The sequence below is a fragment of the Desarmillaria tabescens genome, assembly GCF_030435595.1.
Source record: "Desarmillaria tabescens strain CCBAS 213 chromosome Unknown EV420scaffold_1, whole genome shotgun sequence".
NCBI lineage: Eukaryota > Fungi > Basidiomycota > Agaricomycetes > Agaricales > Physalacriaceae > Desarmillaria > Desarmillaria tabescens.
The window spans coordinates 1364124-1380258 of record NW_026848300.1 but is presented as its reverse complement, the minus strand read 5'-3'; the positions used below and the strand labels follow the sequence as shown (position 1 = coordinate 1380258).

General features: G+C 47.9%; 6 protein-coding genes across 6 annotated transcripts; 3 read left to right on the top strand and 3 right to left on the bottom strand.

The window, feature by feature from the left end:
- Positions 1-2720: 2720 nt before the first annotated feature.
- EV420DRAFT_1472709 (carbohydrate esterase family 16 protein) lies at positions 2721-3970 on the bottom strand (the record flags this gene model as incomplete). The annotated part of the gene is made up of 7 exons (XM_060469081.1): positions 2721-2790; positions 2843-3197; positions 3251-3270; positions 3330-3402; positions 3459-3537; positions 3590-3748; positions 3812-3970. 7 exons carry the CDS (start codon positions 3968-3970, stop codon positions 2721-2723), a joined length of 915 nt encoding a protein of 304 aa, XP_060339277.1.
- A 1619-nt stretch (positions 3971-5589) lies between these two features.
- Positions 5590-8504, top strand: EV420DRAFT_1494716 (1-phosphatidylinositol-4,5-bisphosphate phosphodiesterase 1). Its single transcript, XM_060470817.1, has 8 exons — positions 5590-5861; positions 5914-6299; positions 6351-6506; positions 6557-6827; positions 6878-7173; positions 7221-7686; positions 7747-7880; positions 7934-8504. Exons 1-8 carry the CDS (start codon positions 5603-5605, stop codon positions 8390-8392), a joined length of 2427 nt encoding a protein of 808 aa, XP_060339276.1. The 5' UTR covers positions 5590-5602; the 3' UTR covers positions 8393-8504.
- Positions 8505-9403: 899 nt separating this feature from the next.
- On the top strand, positions 9404-10231 carry EV420DRAFT_36230 (uncharacterized protein). Its single transcript, XM_060481846.1, has 2 exons — positions 9404-9545; positions 9602-10231. The coding sequence occupies exon 2, from the start codon at positions 9650-9652 to the stop codon at positions 10202-10204; it is 555 nt and encodes a 184-aa protein (XP_060339275.1). The 5' UTR covers positions 9404-9545; positions 9602-9649; the 3' UTR covers positions 10205-10231.
- A 26-nt stretch (positions 10232-10257) lies between these two features.
- EV420DRAFT_1472707 (kinase-like domain-containing protein) lies at positions 10258-11383 on the bottom strand (the record flags this gene model as incomplete). Its single annotated transcript, XM_060469080.1, has 3 exons — positions 10258-11118; positions 11152-11212; positions 11283-11383. The coding sequence occupies 3 exons, from the start codon at positions 11381-11383 to the stop codon at positions 10258-10260; spliced, it is 1023 nt and encodes a 340-aa protein (XP_060339274.1).
- A 999-nt stretch (positions 11384-12382) lies between these two features.
- On the top strand, positions 12383-13489 carry EV420DRAFT_1633905 (uncharacterized protein; the record flags this gene model as incomplete). Its single annotated transcript, XM_060476248.1, has 6 exons — positions 12383-12453; positions 12540-12739; positions 12792-12966; positions 13014-13120; positions 13176-13309; positions 13364-13489. The coding sequence occupies 6 exons, from the start codon at positions 12383-12385 to the stop codon at positions 13487-13489; spliced, it is 813 nt and encodes a 270-aa protein (XP_060339273.1).
- Positions 13490-14033: 544 nt separating this feature from the next.
- EV420DRAFT_1633904 (uncharacterized protein) lies at positions 14034-15898 on the bottom strand (the record flags this gene model as incomplete). The annotated part of the gene is made up of 3 exons (XM_060476247.1): positions 14034-15254; positions 15314-15384; positions 15514-15898. 3 exons carry the CDS (start codon positions 15896-15898, stop codon positions 14034-14036), a joined length of 1677 nt encoding a protein of 558 aa, XP_060339272.1.
- Between the last annotated feature and the right edge of the window lie 237 nt (positions 15899-16135).

The window sequence follows — 16135 nt, the reverse complement described above, 5'->3', positions numbered from 1 at the left end:
TGTATAAGCGTGTATAGCAGAGCGCAGTTATGAATCACCCTAATATATAACACAAGGAAAAACTGTCTCCTAACGTGCTCTATGTTCTCGAGCGGTGAATTGCGTCGTCAAGGCAGATGCTCGCCACGACTGGTCGGTCCAAAATCGTATTATCCCAGCATTTTTCCCTATCTTGCCATGATAAATTTATAGGGATGCAAACTACGGCAATTATTTAATAGATCGATAGAACCATGCTGCTCTATCTCCACCCCCATGCAACCTATTAACCCCATATTAATCAGAACTTCGTCCTGATACATCTAAAAAAATGCCTCGCAAAATACAAATACCATCGCGGAACCAAATTTTGGCCGTACGGCTCATCCTGTTTATCCTTGATCATACACCTGCCGCCAGCCGCGCCACGCTTTACACTGCTCTCATCGTCGGCCCGTATTCGTCCTTGTCCGACTTAGCAGATGACAAAATGAGTCGGAACCGGGGAGCCATTGACACCTTCACTACATCCTGTCTCCTGCAATTCGCTTTCTGGAGCCAACTTGCATTGCCATGGATTCAAGCATGACTGCATCTGCATTTTTAGATCTCGTCTCGGAGGTATAGGTGCATCCGTACCTTCACTCCGTAGTTTTCTTTTAGTTTCACGTGGCTTTAATTAGGAATTTAACGAGGCGAAGAAACACAGAACCTACCGAACGTCTATACGCCGCTCTCTCTTCGAATTTCGAGGTCTTCAGTTCGACTCCAGTGGTGCCTAAATGGCGCAATTGACTCGTCGAAGCATCAAATAGTAAATCGGCCTTGACTTTTGTTTCACGACCCTGCAAAGGTAATGGCCGACTCCTACGCACCGGACCGACAACACCTGGGGCCTGTTTCTTACGTTGGCCGAATCGTTGACGAACATGTGCGTGAATGACGACATGGGCGCTATGAAGTCGTATTCTGGGGTTGGCGGCAGTGGAGACATGAATTCGACGCACAAACAGGAGATTTCGAACGATCCCTCGTTACATATAACGAGCCAGACGAAAATGATAGCAAAGACCAAGGCTCATAATCAACACCTTCGGAATGGTCAATTTCTTGAAGTGAAGTATAGGACCCCAAGAGCTCCTCATCAGGGAGGAAGGAGTCAAGAGTGATAGCGGTTGGAGGACTCGGTGACGTCGGTGGGACTGTATGTGGATAGCTGTCCTGTATATGTGATGATACGGGACCAGAACGGAGGATTGAGCAACCAGCCGCTGAGTAGCTTAGGAGCCAGAACTACTCCTCGACGTGTTCAATGAGTTTGTGAAGATCTGGCCTGGTGTTGGTTACAGCAAACGTAATTAGTGGTCCTAGTCAGAAAGTGACCATAGTGTAAGAAGAAAGAAAAAAGTACGAAGACTGGTCGGGAATCATCGAGTTCGTCTGTATTTGCGAATTCCTTGCAATCTGCATCCATTAGTGGGTAATAAAAACCATGCAAAGATGATCGATGAATAGTCAAGCGACGAGAAGGGTCTACTAGAACAGCTATTAGCGTGCCTCGGTAGCGCCGATCGTGGAGTCAGAATACATACCCGAATTCGCCAGGCCAACTCATTGCAATTTAACGAAAAATCTCTTGAAAAAGATGAGAAAATCAGAAGACGACAAGAACAGAGAGGCGGACGATGTAACGTTGACCAACGCAGTGAAATATGGCACTGTTTGACGGTCGAGCTTGCAAAATGGAACATTCTAGTGCAATTCATCAACGACCTTTGCTGGTCGGCGTTGTTGCAGACTACAGAATCTCAGAATCATAATGAGATATCTTCATTACTCACAGAAGTTGATAGACGTACGATGATCCCTTCTATGATCCAAATCCTCACCTACCGAAGGTCGGACAAATCGATCGTAGCGAAATGTTTGAGCGGCGTGCTGAGCGTATGGATACAAATGTTGGCCATGATCAATAAGACATGAAGAGTGATTGTCTAGGAAAATATCAGAAACAAACAGGCCATATACATGATCACATAGATACTACGTACTGGTGAACGGTGCCACACAAGACTAGCGTGACCCGCGAAGACTTGCCTGGAGTACCCGAGGAAATTGCGAACGGTGAAGTCCTGATTGGCCATACGTATGAGGAGGGCCCTATATACTGGTTTAGAATACAGCTTCCGCACGGTGGAAAAGGCTCCGTTCATTCAGGTTCCTTTAAGACTCGTGACCACTGGATGACATGTCTCAGGCTTCGACCTGACAAGAACGATCTTACAACAGATGATCGTGACTGAGCAATTAAAGATCAGATTTCACAACTGTGGCGGGTGAATGCCTTTCAGAAGCAAAGACAGTAGTGATACAGGCCAGACAGGGATTCGGAACCTTGGGAAGCCTTCGAATTGCAAATGGGAATACGGAACATGGTAACGGACCGGTGCGGGCCGCGATTGATGCACAATTTCAACTTTGCTTGAAACCTTCTTTTCAGTCTTTGAAGCCCGGACGTGGACAGCTCGTGAGCGTCTCGTGAGTCTTAAGCTTCTTGGCCCGCTTCAGCTCCGGTTACATACAGGACACATGGGCAACCGGTGTTTTGGGGAGTTCGCGTAGTTCGTTTAATTTTCGGCAATAAGAACGGTGAGTAATAATATCATATATCATTCAAGAATCGCTTAAACGCCAATCCCAGAAAGTGCCATGGTTACATCGTCTGTATCAATATTTCCGCCTCAGACGCATGTCTCAAAGACCGCCTTCACGTAGTCAGCCATCAGACGATGGGTAACGGTAGATGGATACCTATGGCGGAACATGTGAGCTAAGTTCTGTTCATAAATGAAATCCTTCTTACTGTGGGATGTAATAGAAAGTGGTGTCGGGATCGCTGCATTGGCCTACAGTTGTGGTCTCGTTGACGGTACAGGCGCCTGAGCTCTGGTACCCAAATGCCTCGTACCCTGGATCCGAACCGAGGATCGCAGTCCAGAGATTCTCGAAGTTGATAAAGCCAACATTCACATCCGTGAATAACTTGGTCAAACTACCGAGGCCGTCGAAGAGGTCTTGTTTAAAGATCTCGCCTTCATCTGTCACGTTGCCCCGGCCATAATTGTCGACGACCAAGATATTTTTGGCATACAATGGGGAGTCGGCAAGCTTAATCAACTCATAGAGGATATTGCCGGCCGTGGTCGGGAAGCTTGAGGCTAAGGCACTTGTTAGAAGATGTCATTGAACAGCCGCGAATATGCGGACATACCATCAGCAAGAAGGAAGTCCCTGAAAAATGTTGGTTGGTAAGGTACGGTTCATTCGTTGTTATGCGTTAATTGACTCACTCCATACCGTGGAAGATGATGAACAGTGTGGTATCGCTATCGGGCTTGCCTGTAGAGGAGATAACTAGGTTTCCTGTTAGAACATTGCCAAGTGAGTACTCATATCCGAGGACAAGACAAACCCCCGACCTTGATACAGGAAGTCTCTCTCATCCAGAGCTGACTTAAAACTGGGATATTGCGTATCATCGACTACTGATTTTGTAACCTGGGGTCCGTGAACATAAGTCGCGTATACAAATACGGAATGCAAGGCCTACCGCGTAATCCTTGATTGTTGCATTGATGTCCGAGGCCAGATACTCTACCCAGACAGGACCATTGGACATTCTTCCACCAGCCTTGGGGTCCAGAGAGTCTTCTTGTACGGCTTCGTCGAGCGTTGTGCCATCTTGCTTGCCGCCGTCGGTGTATCCGTCCTGGGATGTACAATAGCCATGGTAAGCGTGGAACCATTGAACAGGAAGATGGTCGTGACCTACCCCAAAAGCAACGATCGTAGAATATGAACTCAGCGAGCCAAGCCCGGAATTGAGGTCGCCCACTGTGCCATACAGAGTTCCACAAGAAGGTGAAATGACCAGTTCGACGCTGGCCACAAGAGAAGCCGAAAGTAGAAGGGCGAAGCTCGAGTATATCATTGTACGAATTAACGGTTACAGTGAGGAATCTCGGTACTTCCTTTATATCTTGCGCATAAGCACGCCCTAATTTTCTGTCCCAAGATACCCGCACCCTGGAGGACTTTTCTTGGAATATCATGAAGAATTATCGTAGTTACATCTCTTCGGGCCCGGAAAGCAGCGGATGCAAAGAATAATAATGCGGGCATTGCCACAAGGTCCTGTCGATCAGCTGTACTCAATATCCGAAGAGCTCGTGGCTGGCCAATTAGCCCTGACACCAAGCATGTCGTTTATAGGGCTTTTCTATTCGTTCACCGCCCGGACCACTTGCTCGGCGTCGACACCTGACAACCTGCCCCCCTTCCATACCCCGAGAGAGCTAAGTACTGCGCCTAAATTTTGTCACCCCTCCATCCCACATGATCTGTATGTATCAGCTCCGAGTTATATGATTTTTTATACCAACAACCCATTAAATATTATCTCAAGAGCTTACTCCAAGTAAAGGTTATTCGGTTTCAAGGACAATGCTCTGTTCATCAACTCATGCACGCTGGGAATAGACTGTTTACCGTTGACAACTGAGCAAAAGTTTCCTCACTCACCAAGTTTCGGCCTTTGCCTTTCCGCGTAAGGAGTGGCGAAAGTGGGCAACCGGTTGCTTTGCAGGCGGAAGATTCCTGCCCCAGACAGGCACGGCCAGAAAAAGCAATCAAAATGCCACGCCATCTCGCACAAATGAAAAGGTCCGTTCTGACACGGATCTGGCTGAGGCTTTTCAGCGAAGGGGCCCAGGGTGCACACACGCGCGGTAGACTTCATATGCAAAATGTTTCCCATCTCTCGGACAGTGACTCTTCTCTCTGTGAGCAGCGAAGCTACGGTACACGCTCTCAAATGGCCCATTTCTATCAAAGACGAGAGAACCCATCCGGCTCGCTGTATCATCGATTGCATTCAGTACCCACAGTACCTGTCGCGGTGCTATTCCGCAGCACGTTGCCAATATCGTCATCATCGCCACCATTGTCATGAGGAAACGAAAAGCTTTCCGATGATAATTCCGAGGTATAGTAGTTCACCATGCACGTAATAATCCTATTACCCGTGTTTGTGTTTTTCTAGCGTCTCCTTGACTTGGCATCTTACATCTTCGAAATTGGCGAAATAAGCCTTTGTTTAAAATGGAAGGATCGCGCCGAGTCAACGTCGGTTTAGTTGTGATCCTCCAATACATCGAAGGACCCCTGATTTGCGACCGCGTGACAAGATATAAGGCACCTTGCAAGAATTACAAGCAGGACCTTGAATTGGAATCGAGGCACAAGGCTTCGGATTCAGGGGAACATAGCGACAGGAAACTGCGTGTCGTTGAAGGCAAGTTGAAGGTGTTCTCAGCTAGAGCTGCAAGTAACACATAGCGGCGCTCGGCACATTTTACGGGGATTCACCCAGAGTGAAGGGTCCTGGGCCTTGGAGAGGATAAATTTCCTCGTTGTAGTCGACGGTGATGATCAGTACTTATGTCTAGCTCCACGAAAAATGGGAGAATATTGGACCATGACGTCACGCGTCAGCAACCACGTGCTTTATGGCCGGGGGTGCCTCAGGCTCAAGCTGACCAAACTGATTCGGAAATGCTTGGCGATGCCCTCCACTCATCACCATCTCCCGCGTTTTCATCTACATCTTCGACACTCAAAGAAAACCGAGTTCACGATGTCTCAGCAATCATCAAGCCAGTCTCTAAGCCACGTACCAGTTGTGCCGGATACGAGCGTGCCTCTGGTATTACAGCAAGGCACCACAATGCTGAAGGTATCGGTAAAGAAAGAGAAAAGAGCACTGTTTCGTATAGATCCGGATGAAGGTCAAATCTGCTATGAATCGAGGAAAAGTGGTGTCAGTACGTCTTGTCCTTTGGACTCCTGCTACGACCTTGTCATCGTTGCGTTCAGTTCCCATTGAATCGATCAAGGAGATTCGTTCAGGTTCAGAGTCTCGATACTACCGCTCGCAGTTCAAGTTATCTCAAGCGATGGAAGATCGATGGATAACTATTATCTACATTCTTGATGGCAGCTATAAGACCGTCCACATCGTTGCCGACACCACTGAGATTTTCAACGATTGGCTTACAACTCTCAAGAAGCTCCATACGATCAGGCAGGGTTTGATGACCGGCTTGGGAAACATCGACGTGCGAGATACAGTGTGGGAGAAACAGTATTGGAAAGGAGCAGATCACCAGGGCGATCAGCGACTCGAATTTGCAGAAATCGAGGGCTTGTGCAAGAGGTTGAATGCAAACTCACCTCAGGCGGAACTGAGAAAGCTATTCGATGTATGTGTCTATCCACTGCGAGCTGGCCATTTGATTTACAGCCATCCACAGGAGGCCGACATTCTGAAGAATGGTTATCTAGATTTTGATGCTTTCAAGCGATTCATCAAATTGCTCAAGAGACGGCCCGACATCGAAACGATCTACAATGACTTAGGAAAACTAGATTTACCCAGATTCACAACGTTTCTTCAGGAATTCCAAAAGGTAAATAACATCCTTTCAACTTGACCCTCGTTGACGTCTTCCTTGTCCAGTCTGCAGCCGACGCTTCAGTTATATTTTCCAGATATTCACCCAACTCTGAAGTCATGAGCTTGGACGCCTTCATATCTTTCCTCTTTTCTAATGACAATAGTCCGTTCTCCGAGCTCAATAATCCCGTTTGGCAAGATATGACGCATCCGATGCCGGAATATTTCATATCTTCCTCCCACAATACTTACCTCGTCGGACATCAGCTTGTCGGAGTCAGCACAATTGAAGGATACATCCGCGCACTTCTGCACAGCTGTCGCAGCGTTGAGTGTGCGTGTCGCTTCTTCTACTTCGTATATGAGGCCTTAACGCCCTCCTAGTGGACATTTACGATGGTGAAGATGGCGAGCCAGTGGTTTATCATGGCAAAACCTTCACCTCTGAAGTGACTGTACGGGCTGTATGCGAGGCTATTGCGAAGTATGCCTTCGTCTCATCACCCTACGCCATCATTATATCTGCCGAAGTTCACTGTGGAATTCAGCAACAGAACAAGATCGTGGAAATTATGACAGCTATTTTTGGTGATTCAATAATACAGGCGCCAGTAGAGGGAAGGCCACCCGTGGATCAACTACCAAGCCCGGAAGATTTGAAAGGGAAGATTTTGTTAAAGGTAAGATATCGCTCTTATGCAACAGTTCACCAATTAACCATTTCTAGGCCAAGAATCTTTATCTTGCTGCGGAAATAGCCGCCGAACAAGCCCGAAAAACAGAGGAAGCTCGTGCTGCAGCTGAAGCCGAGGAATCCTGGTCATCCTCATCCTCATCGTCCGGCACGGACTCTAGTGTGCTTAGCAGCCTTAAATCTCGCTGGCGGCGCGTCAAAAAGTCCCAGCCAAAGAATAAGCCATTAATGTCCCTTAAACTCGTTTCTTTGCTTGTGTACACCGTCGGTGTCAAATGCAGGGGCCTGTCGGCAACGGAGACATATGCGCCTGAGCACATATTTTCTCTCTCTGAGTCACGGGCAAATAAAACTGATCCCAGAGCCCTAGTGCGCCATACGCAAGGGCATATGGTAAGAATATACCCGAAAGGAACGAGGGTGAACTCGACAAACTATGAACCAGTAAGGTACTGGGCTGTAGGTGCGCAGCTGGTGGCTATAAACTGGCAGACCTTCGGTAGGCCTACTTACTGTCCTTCATTCTTTTGATACAGTGATATTCATTCGTGTCGATCAGATTCAGGGTACATGATCAATCAAGCCATGTTCCAACGAAATGGGCGGTGCGGCTACGTACTCAAGCCAGAGGCTTTGAGACCTGGAGGTGAATCGTTGTTGGAGAAAAAGACGAAGTACTTATTTGAAGTCAAGGCATGACACTCTCCCCCTCATCAAGTCGCCTGCTCACCGAGTTGATATCCTAGATCGTATCGGCCCAACAACTCCCGCTTCCAAAAAACAGTTCTGGACAAGAGGTCGTCGAAAAATCAGTAATTGATCCATATGTAGAGGTCTCGTTGCACGTGCCTGATTGGACGCATTCGCCCTTTGACGAAACGAGCGAGGCACCCGAGGCAGGCAAAACTCAGGATAAGAAAATCTCGGCTCGGACGGGCGTGGTAAAGAACAACGGTTTTAATCCGGTATGGAATCATGACCTATCCTTGTCATTCGACTGCATCGGGGGCGAAGGCATGCTCGATTTGATATTTGTGCACCTCGCTGTGCGCGATGATGGGGAAGACGAGAAGGCGGTTGCGAGGTATTGTGTTCCGCTGAAGGGACTTGGGCGAGGATGGAGGCATCTACCGTTACACGACGAGCAGTTGTCGCAGTTTTTGTTTTCGACGCTTTTCGTCAAGATAGGATTGAAAAAGGTGTAAGGACATTATTTGGAAGACATTGAAAAGGGACTATGTACTATATACAACCTGTACTGGATGCCCTTGTATTTTAAATCAGCAATCTAAGTGACATTCGCGAGGCGTTATTCAAGCATGGCTACCACAAGTTCGAAAGGTTACAGATAAGACGTCAGAATATTGACAGAGTTAGGGTTAGCTCATAGGCCGAGAGTAGGCAGCAATTTAGAAGGAATAATAGTCAGCCTATGCTGTCAGAAATTACGGTAAAGCTAAGTAGATGCGACCAAGCAAATGCAGACTAGGTCCAGCTATCTGACAAAAGGTGGCGTTGTGATTGGCAGACACGGGTCGGGCCTCGACAACTAGTATGACGGCCGCCGCTGCTTCTAAGAATCATTCTTGCAATTGAAGAGGTAAGCCGAGTTGACGATTTCAAACACTGATAGGGTAGAAATTGGGAGGACGTTCAAGCGGAACTCGGACACGAGGACAGGGTGGTTCTTATCAGCAGAAATGCACATGCAAGATGATGGACTTGGAGAAGAACAGATGCTCTTCTGCTGGCTCTTCGCGAAGCAGCATAGAGACGGACCGGGACCACAGGCTAGATCAGGTCGAAGGCGTTAAAACAGAGACGACACCCAAATATATACAGAATTCTTTCTTTCTTTCCTTCCTTCATGCATGTCATGCGCTACAGATGGATCCAGAACGAACGCTAGGGTCAGTCGGTGCCGGTGATTAAGGGCATGCAGGAAACTGCAGGAAAGCATGTATTGTCCTTGCATGACCTGAGGATCTGATGGGGAAACCTGATTTAGCGCCAGAAAGGTGTCGTATCGCCCTTCGATACAAGCTCGTAGTTTTCTGAACAGAAATAAGCAGACAATAAAATATTTTCCAGCAACAATACAAATGAGAAAGTGACATGCAAATTTGAAATGTACAAAATAAAGTGATTAGGGGCTATTGTCAAACAACGCCACGCTCAAGCCACGCTTCTTGCTCCATGATGATTGCATCTTGGCCTCCCATACCCACTATCGACTCCCACGTACGCCTTTCTTTCCTTCCTTCCTTCCTTCCTTCTCGCTGATTCTGCCGATAAGGGGCTCTAGTGACGAGCGCTGATGAACACTTCAGATTGAGAGGATTTGCTGTGAACAGTGCTGTGAGTAAGTACTCGCGAACGATGAGCTCTATTACTTATCCAATGGTGGTCTACAGACGTATCTACCCTTGCGATTCCTTATATCTCATCACTCGTTTCGCTGCATGGCGCCTAATTCGCTATCCGCTGGTAGGATGCACCAGCACGTCCCCCTCGACCCAGATTCACTCTACGTCTGCACCGTGCAACTCGCTACAGGCGCCTTTCATTGGGCCATCATCATCACTGATGCCAATTCCAGAGCAGTTCGTCATCACTGGTACCAAGTCTCCGGTCGGCCGTACGCGGAAACGTACGGCTCTCAGACAGTAACGCCAGCCACGCGCACAGGGAACAGCGCAGTATTGGGCTACTACAAGTTGGAGGGATACGTGCCGTGTCGTGACTTTATCGACATTTGCCGTAGTGTCTTCACGAGCTACGCCACAGTTGATGAGAATCGCGCGCATAACATGACTTGTCGGACTTGGATCCTGCAGGTGCTGATGGGTCTGTACGACAAAGGAAGCTTTCCTGGGCGCAAAGAGAATCGATCCGAGTTTATTAGTTTGGTGGAAACGAAGATCAAGACCATGAGCACCCAGGCCGATAATAACTTCCTAACCCTTTTCTATCAGTCTCTTGTCCATCAATACCACCCTCCCGTTCTGTCATTATAACGAGTACGTTACGCCGATTCTCGATTTACCATCTATTAGGAAATAAATTTGCATCACAATGGATATGTGATCAGACCGGTAGACAGTTCGTACACTGCTTCCACCGCTTCATCAAAACGCATCCGTTCCTTTTTCCATAAGGCCCACCATTCGAATGTAATGCCGTGCATGTATACGTTGCGGAACATATGCAATTGCCAATGGCGGGGTAGCCATCCCGAATCCTCCCAATCAACGATGCCACTTAGTCGGCCGTCCAGCACCAATATGTTTTGGAGCCGCAAATCAGTATGTACCCAACACACCGGGTCATTTGCGAGATGCTCGAGAGTGGAAGGTGCCGTATCCGCGATAAAATGGTTCAGATCTTTGAAGTTCATGAGAGCATAACAATGAAGCGTCGAAGGAAATGTGTTGCTGAGGTTGGAATGGAGAGTCATGGGGTTGGGAAGCCCATGACCACTAGCGCTACGCATGACTTGCCCTTTGCAGTTGTCTGGTTGCTCAATCTGCCATAGTCGATGCAAGAAATCTAGGACTTCCTTGGCCACCACTTCTAATTGGTCAGATGGTAAGGAACGGTCCAACAAATTATGCCCCGGCAGCTTGGTCATGATGGTGTATGTGGAATCTCCCAACACGAAGGAATCGAGGAGCCGGGGTATTGGCAAGTCAGAGCAGGTTGTATTCAAGAATCGTAGGGCGTCCGCCTCGGTGCTGACCGTCCGTGGCGTCTCTTTCATGACAATGGGAATACCAAAACGAAAGAGGCGAACTCTGTGAGAGTCATTGGAACGCTCGGTCGTAAAAAGGTAGTAAAAGGTGAACTTGACAGTGGGAATGACCCTGTGCGTAAACCACGAATAGATGGTCGCCGCGAAGAATGGCAGTGACCAGACGTGCGACGATGATGCCTACAGGACGAGTCAGCGAATGCCCTTGAGGACCATGAGCGTAAAATAAAACCTTATCGTTGTTGCTTCCTTCCATTTCACGTCCGAGTGCCCCCTGGAAGATAAAAGCTAATACAGTCGTCTGAGAGAAGGAAGACAGAGGCGCAGCGAAAGCAATTACTCACAGTAGAACAGTGGGAGGCAGCAGCAGTAGCTCACCACATCTAGGTTGCAGTACAAGTTGGCAACAATCAATGAGCCGGAGTGTATCGTGGATAGAGGACATGATGTTGGCGGAATTTGAAAATAGAGTGGGAAGGCGCAGCCAAGCATTGTCACCAAGCTTGATTACGACCAAGTCCACTTTAATTTTGTTACTCGTGTCATCCGACCATACTCATCTACGACTGCATTTCTCTGCTTGGACCACCGTTGAAGGTGTTCATGCAGAGGAATACCAGCGTGAGGTTACGACACTGGTCACCTGTTGGATCCGGAAGCAAACAAACTGTACTAGGGTCCCTTGATTTGAGCCCTTCCATGCGTCTCAGGTCCCGGTGTCGTACTAGACGTTTGCAATTTACTGAAAGGACAACAATTTTGCTTTCCTGCTAGAATCATTGCACGCGTTGACCGAAAATATTATGGAATTGAAGGGGCTGACAGCGAAGCTGAATCAGAGGTTATTACTAACGGTGTCTAGCTTTGCGGCGACGGTAGTTAACCCGACCAGGAAACGTTCACGGTGTCGGTGTACTTCTACGGTCCTCTTGTTGTCATTTTCTCTTTCAAGAACAGACCCATGACTAGGTGTATTGCAAGCGAACGACATCGATATCGTGCCACCCCCTAGACCAATGTCGCGGTCACTATCGTACCCGATATTATCATCGACGATGGTGCGGATGCAGAAGATAAGGAGATCGATGCTATTAAGCTTAGCACCCCCATATACCACGTTTGAACAGGTTATATATCAATCGTTTCCAACGGAATAGACTATCTTGAAGATAAAAGATTGCACCGTCATGCCTTGGCTGGAAGTAGTAGGAAGGACATCGAAATAGTGGAAGATCCAGGCCAAGTTTTGACTTAACAGTATAAACATTCCACGAAGCCTCTGGAAGTAATAATATCAAACTCTGTAGAAATAGGGTGGTGGTGGTGTTACCGGTGCCAGGTCCCAATAAGGAACGGCCGGGTCCACAGCCCCGGTCTTGTTTACCAGACTGCAACTTCACGTGATGGTGTTCTTTCTTTTTCCTGTACGTACCTCGCATTGGCAATGCCCCGCCATGACAACTTTTCGGTGTGGATAACTATTGAAGGCGTCGAGATAGAAGAATACCAGGTAGAGTAAGATGGAAACAAGGTTACCTGTTGGATTGCATCTGAAGAAAACAAGGTGTGTCAATTGCCACTGCCTCTTTCTTGTTTCTCAGCTTCGCCTTCCAGACCTTCGAGATACATTACAAACTTCATGACGCCGCAATTCCTCTCAGAGTAACCCCTCGCATTGATGGTGCGACGTATTCCTTCAAGGACGTTCGTAGAGACCCGCATGTGAAGGACAAGTTCTCAGGCGTGAGGGTCTCAGAGACAACAAGGCGACCCTATAAATTCTCGCCTATCTCGCTTACAGGTGGACTTGCTTTGCTTGTTCCGTGATGTTATCCATTAACCGTGGTTCTTAGATAACGATGACGCCCTCAATCAGTCTATGCAGAATGTGGGCGACATCGAGGTGGAAATTAGCCGAGTTGAACTGCATCGTATGCAGCATACACACAGACGTCACCGATATAAGGACGTACCAGAGGCTGTGGAATATAATGAAAAGACCAAGAAGGGAATAGATCACCAGATTGAGTACATGCGACCCTATCACTTCACTACATATACTAATGTACGCATAGTTTCGGGGACCCAATTATCACTCACCGGGCCACCGGGACCCACAGTCATCGCAGTGTATGCATTGGGGATCCATTAGTCGTATTCTGCTTCAAGTATCGACCTTTGAGTGCGTTCTCTACAACATGTCCTCATCACAGTCTAGTTAACGTCTCCACAACTAGGTGTGCTTCGCGCTCTTGACATCGCACCTTTGCCTCCAGGACCTGCTCAGAATACGACAGAAACTACCGTCATCGACCTCACCTTCGATGGGGATGAATCAGAGACGGACAGCAAAGAACTAGAAGCTCTGAAGGTCAATTTTTTCACTTGAACTCATTGCTAGTACTCATTACAACGGGATCCCTAGGCAAGGATACAGGTTATTGAACGGAAACGGAAACGGCGAGACTGCGCTTCAGGGAACAGGAAGAAGATCAAACTCGAGCCTGTGAAGACGGAGGACTTTGCTGGACAATCTATCGATTTGACATGATGGCTATGCCTATTTATACGCTTTCATCTTATTGGTAAGTCAACCCCTTGCTATGGCGGAAACCATTGCTGAAACCATCTATCTAGTATTTCGGTTAATGGCAGGGCAATGAACTCGTTAAATATGATATGGAGCTTCTTATTCTATCCAGGAACACCAGTAAATCGGTATTGAATATCATGCTGTAATTGTCGAAGCTTCCAGTCCTAATCTCCTTCAGCTATGCAACTTCTGCAAGACATCCCGCGAAGTCATCAACAATTTGGCAAATAATTGTGTTGATCTTCAATATTGAATATGAATACACCCTGGCGAAATGTCTGTAATGCAGTACACAGGTTATGTTCCACCTTCACCCTACATATGCCTGTCTTATGCGAACCATATTCTTGAAGTCTGCCACACTTGACGCTGTCCTTTGTGTCTCATCAATGAATGGTTTAATATCCTTTTCTTCCATAAGGCGCACTCCACGTCTTGACTTCATAAGCCCCAAAACCCGTCGAAGCTGCCAACCGCAGCTGCCATAGGGGCAGGTCGACCCTCAGAAATCATGGCCTCCAGGAAATCGTCCAAATCGTAAATCGTCGAATGGAGAGGCCAGCCGAGAAGCGTTCGTATGAAAATCCTCGCTAGCATGAGCAGCATTTTTCTCTTCGCTCGCACTCTCCAACACCGTCCTGGCTACCCTCTGGGAGGCAGGGTCATCGGCATAATCTTCGCCAGCGGCGGCATCATGCAGATTGCGTATTTTCAGGAAACCATAGAATTCTTCATATTGCGAGTATCGAGACTCGCACATTTTCAACACGAAGCACCAGCCTTCTCCTTCAAGTGCACTCAACGATTCTTGAGGGAAAGTGGAAACGTAACGTTCGCTCCACTGTCGAGTTACCGGACGGACGGCGGAACTGAAAGCTACTCGGAGGAAGAAGTAACACAACGAAGGATTGGAGATGGTGAACTTTGGCATTGCTGCATATGAGATCAGGGCGTCAGTCAGACCCTGAACAATTTTGGGAGGATTGAGAAACGGAAGAGATGCTACGGGTATACCGTCACTCCACGATGTATAACTGATGGATGAGAATGCATTAGGATAGGATGATGCCTCGTCGGCATTGCTTTCTGCCTGGTTCAAGAGGAACGGGTGGATGAGATCCTGCATATGATAGAACAACTTAGGTTCGGTGACGATCAGTTCCTTTAGCTCTTCGTTGCGGACGGAGGTATTCAGCAGTACGAGACGAACCAAGGTTGGACGCGCTGTCAATACTTTTCGGATGGTGTCTCCCGTGATGTTAGCGTTCCCAGACAGGTTCAAGGTTCGGATGGTGATACTTGCATCAGATAGAATTGATAGAAGCTGATCTGTGTTCACAGAGAAATTCTTGAGATCAACTTCGTGCTCGCTCCGAGACTCTTGCGCTATGACCTGCGCCAAAAGAGACAGGCCTGTATCAGGGAAGGGATTCTGCCTGAGCAAGGCCGCCTTGATCATTGAACTTTTCTCAGCCATCCATACGATGCTGTCTAGACTGGAGGTGTCTCCTGTGGCTAAGCCTTGCTCGACAGTGGTTCCTAGAGCGAGATCGAAAAGTGAGGGAACCGAACTCTCTGAGGTGCTGCAGGACGGGCAGTTCTCGATAATTGGTGGCTCGAATGTGCCAGGAGTTTTGTATACAGTGGGCCATGCCTCAGTGAGCATATCGAGGGTAACCATGTCTACTCCGTCAAGTGCATTAATGGCGCCCCTGATGAGTTTCTGGAAGAGATATAGCTCAGTCACTCGAGTCAACAGTATTTCTCGACACAGATAAGTACCTCATCTTCATTGTCCTCTGTTCTCGCATAATATTCTCGAGCATACTGAGCGGCGGAAAGTATTCGTGACTCTAAGTTTCACGAAACAATACGCAGGCTTTGATGGATTTGTGACATCGATAACAGTGATGCCTTCGTTATTGTCTATGAATCCAGAATTCGCCAACACGTTTCAATTCGTACAAAATAGTATGACCTACCTCCATCTCCGCTGAGCATGTTAGCTGGTAGCAACGATCCTTGAAACGATGACCGATGGAAATAGGAATCAAATGGGTCATTGATGTCCACATTCCACGCTGACCCTATCAAGAATGAAATATAACTGCAGGGGACTCTTGGTATACGGGGTGCATCCTGGGACTCCCACCTCCCACATTGGCCCTGGAGTCGTCGGAGTTCGTCAACTACAATTTCGGCATTGTCCCTCTGCTCCAAGAGGGTCAAGAATCGACGCGCAGCAAGGAGAGGAAGGATACCATAGCACCATTGGTGGTGCCATGCAGCGACGCAACGGTAGTAGGCCTTGGTTTCGCCGTATGGGACGACCTTGGCGATCGCGAAGGTTTGCGATCGTTGGCCCATCGATAGGTGTCAAAGTGCTTCAAAGCAGTAGAAATAAGGAAGGAAGTAGATTTTATTAGTCGTCGGTGCTCCTGAACAGAAACAAGGTAAACGGTCTCGAATTTTAAAAAAACCGTTCGAACCTCACACGAAGAAGGCAACCAACTTCGGCCGCCCATGGCAACCAGTCCGAGCCGGTTGACCATCTCGGTTGCAGCCCGCCTGGATCTTTTCTCCTCACTTGACGACCTCACGACT

Coding starts and splice junctions, on each gene's coding strand:
- EV420DRAFT_1494716 (XM_060470817.1), top strand. CDS start 5,603: ATGCCCTCCACTCATCACCATCTCCCGCGTTTTCATCTACATCTTCGA. Junction 6,300..6,350: donor AACTGAGAAAGCTATTCGAT/GTATGTGTCTAT, acceptor AGCCATCCACAG/GAGGCCGACATTCTGAAGAA. Junction 7,174..7,220: donor AAGGGAAGATTTTGTTAAAG/GTAAGATATCGC, acceptor AACCATTTCTAG/GCCAAGAATCTTTATCTTGC.
- EV420DRAFT_36230 (XM_060481846.1), top strand. CDS start 9,650: ATGGCGCCTAATTCGCTATCCGCTGGTAGGATGCACCAGCACGTCCCC.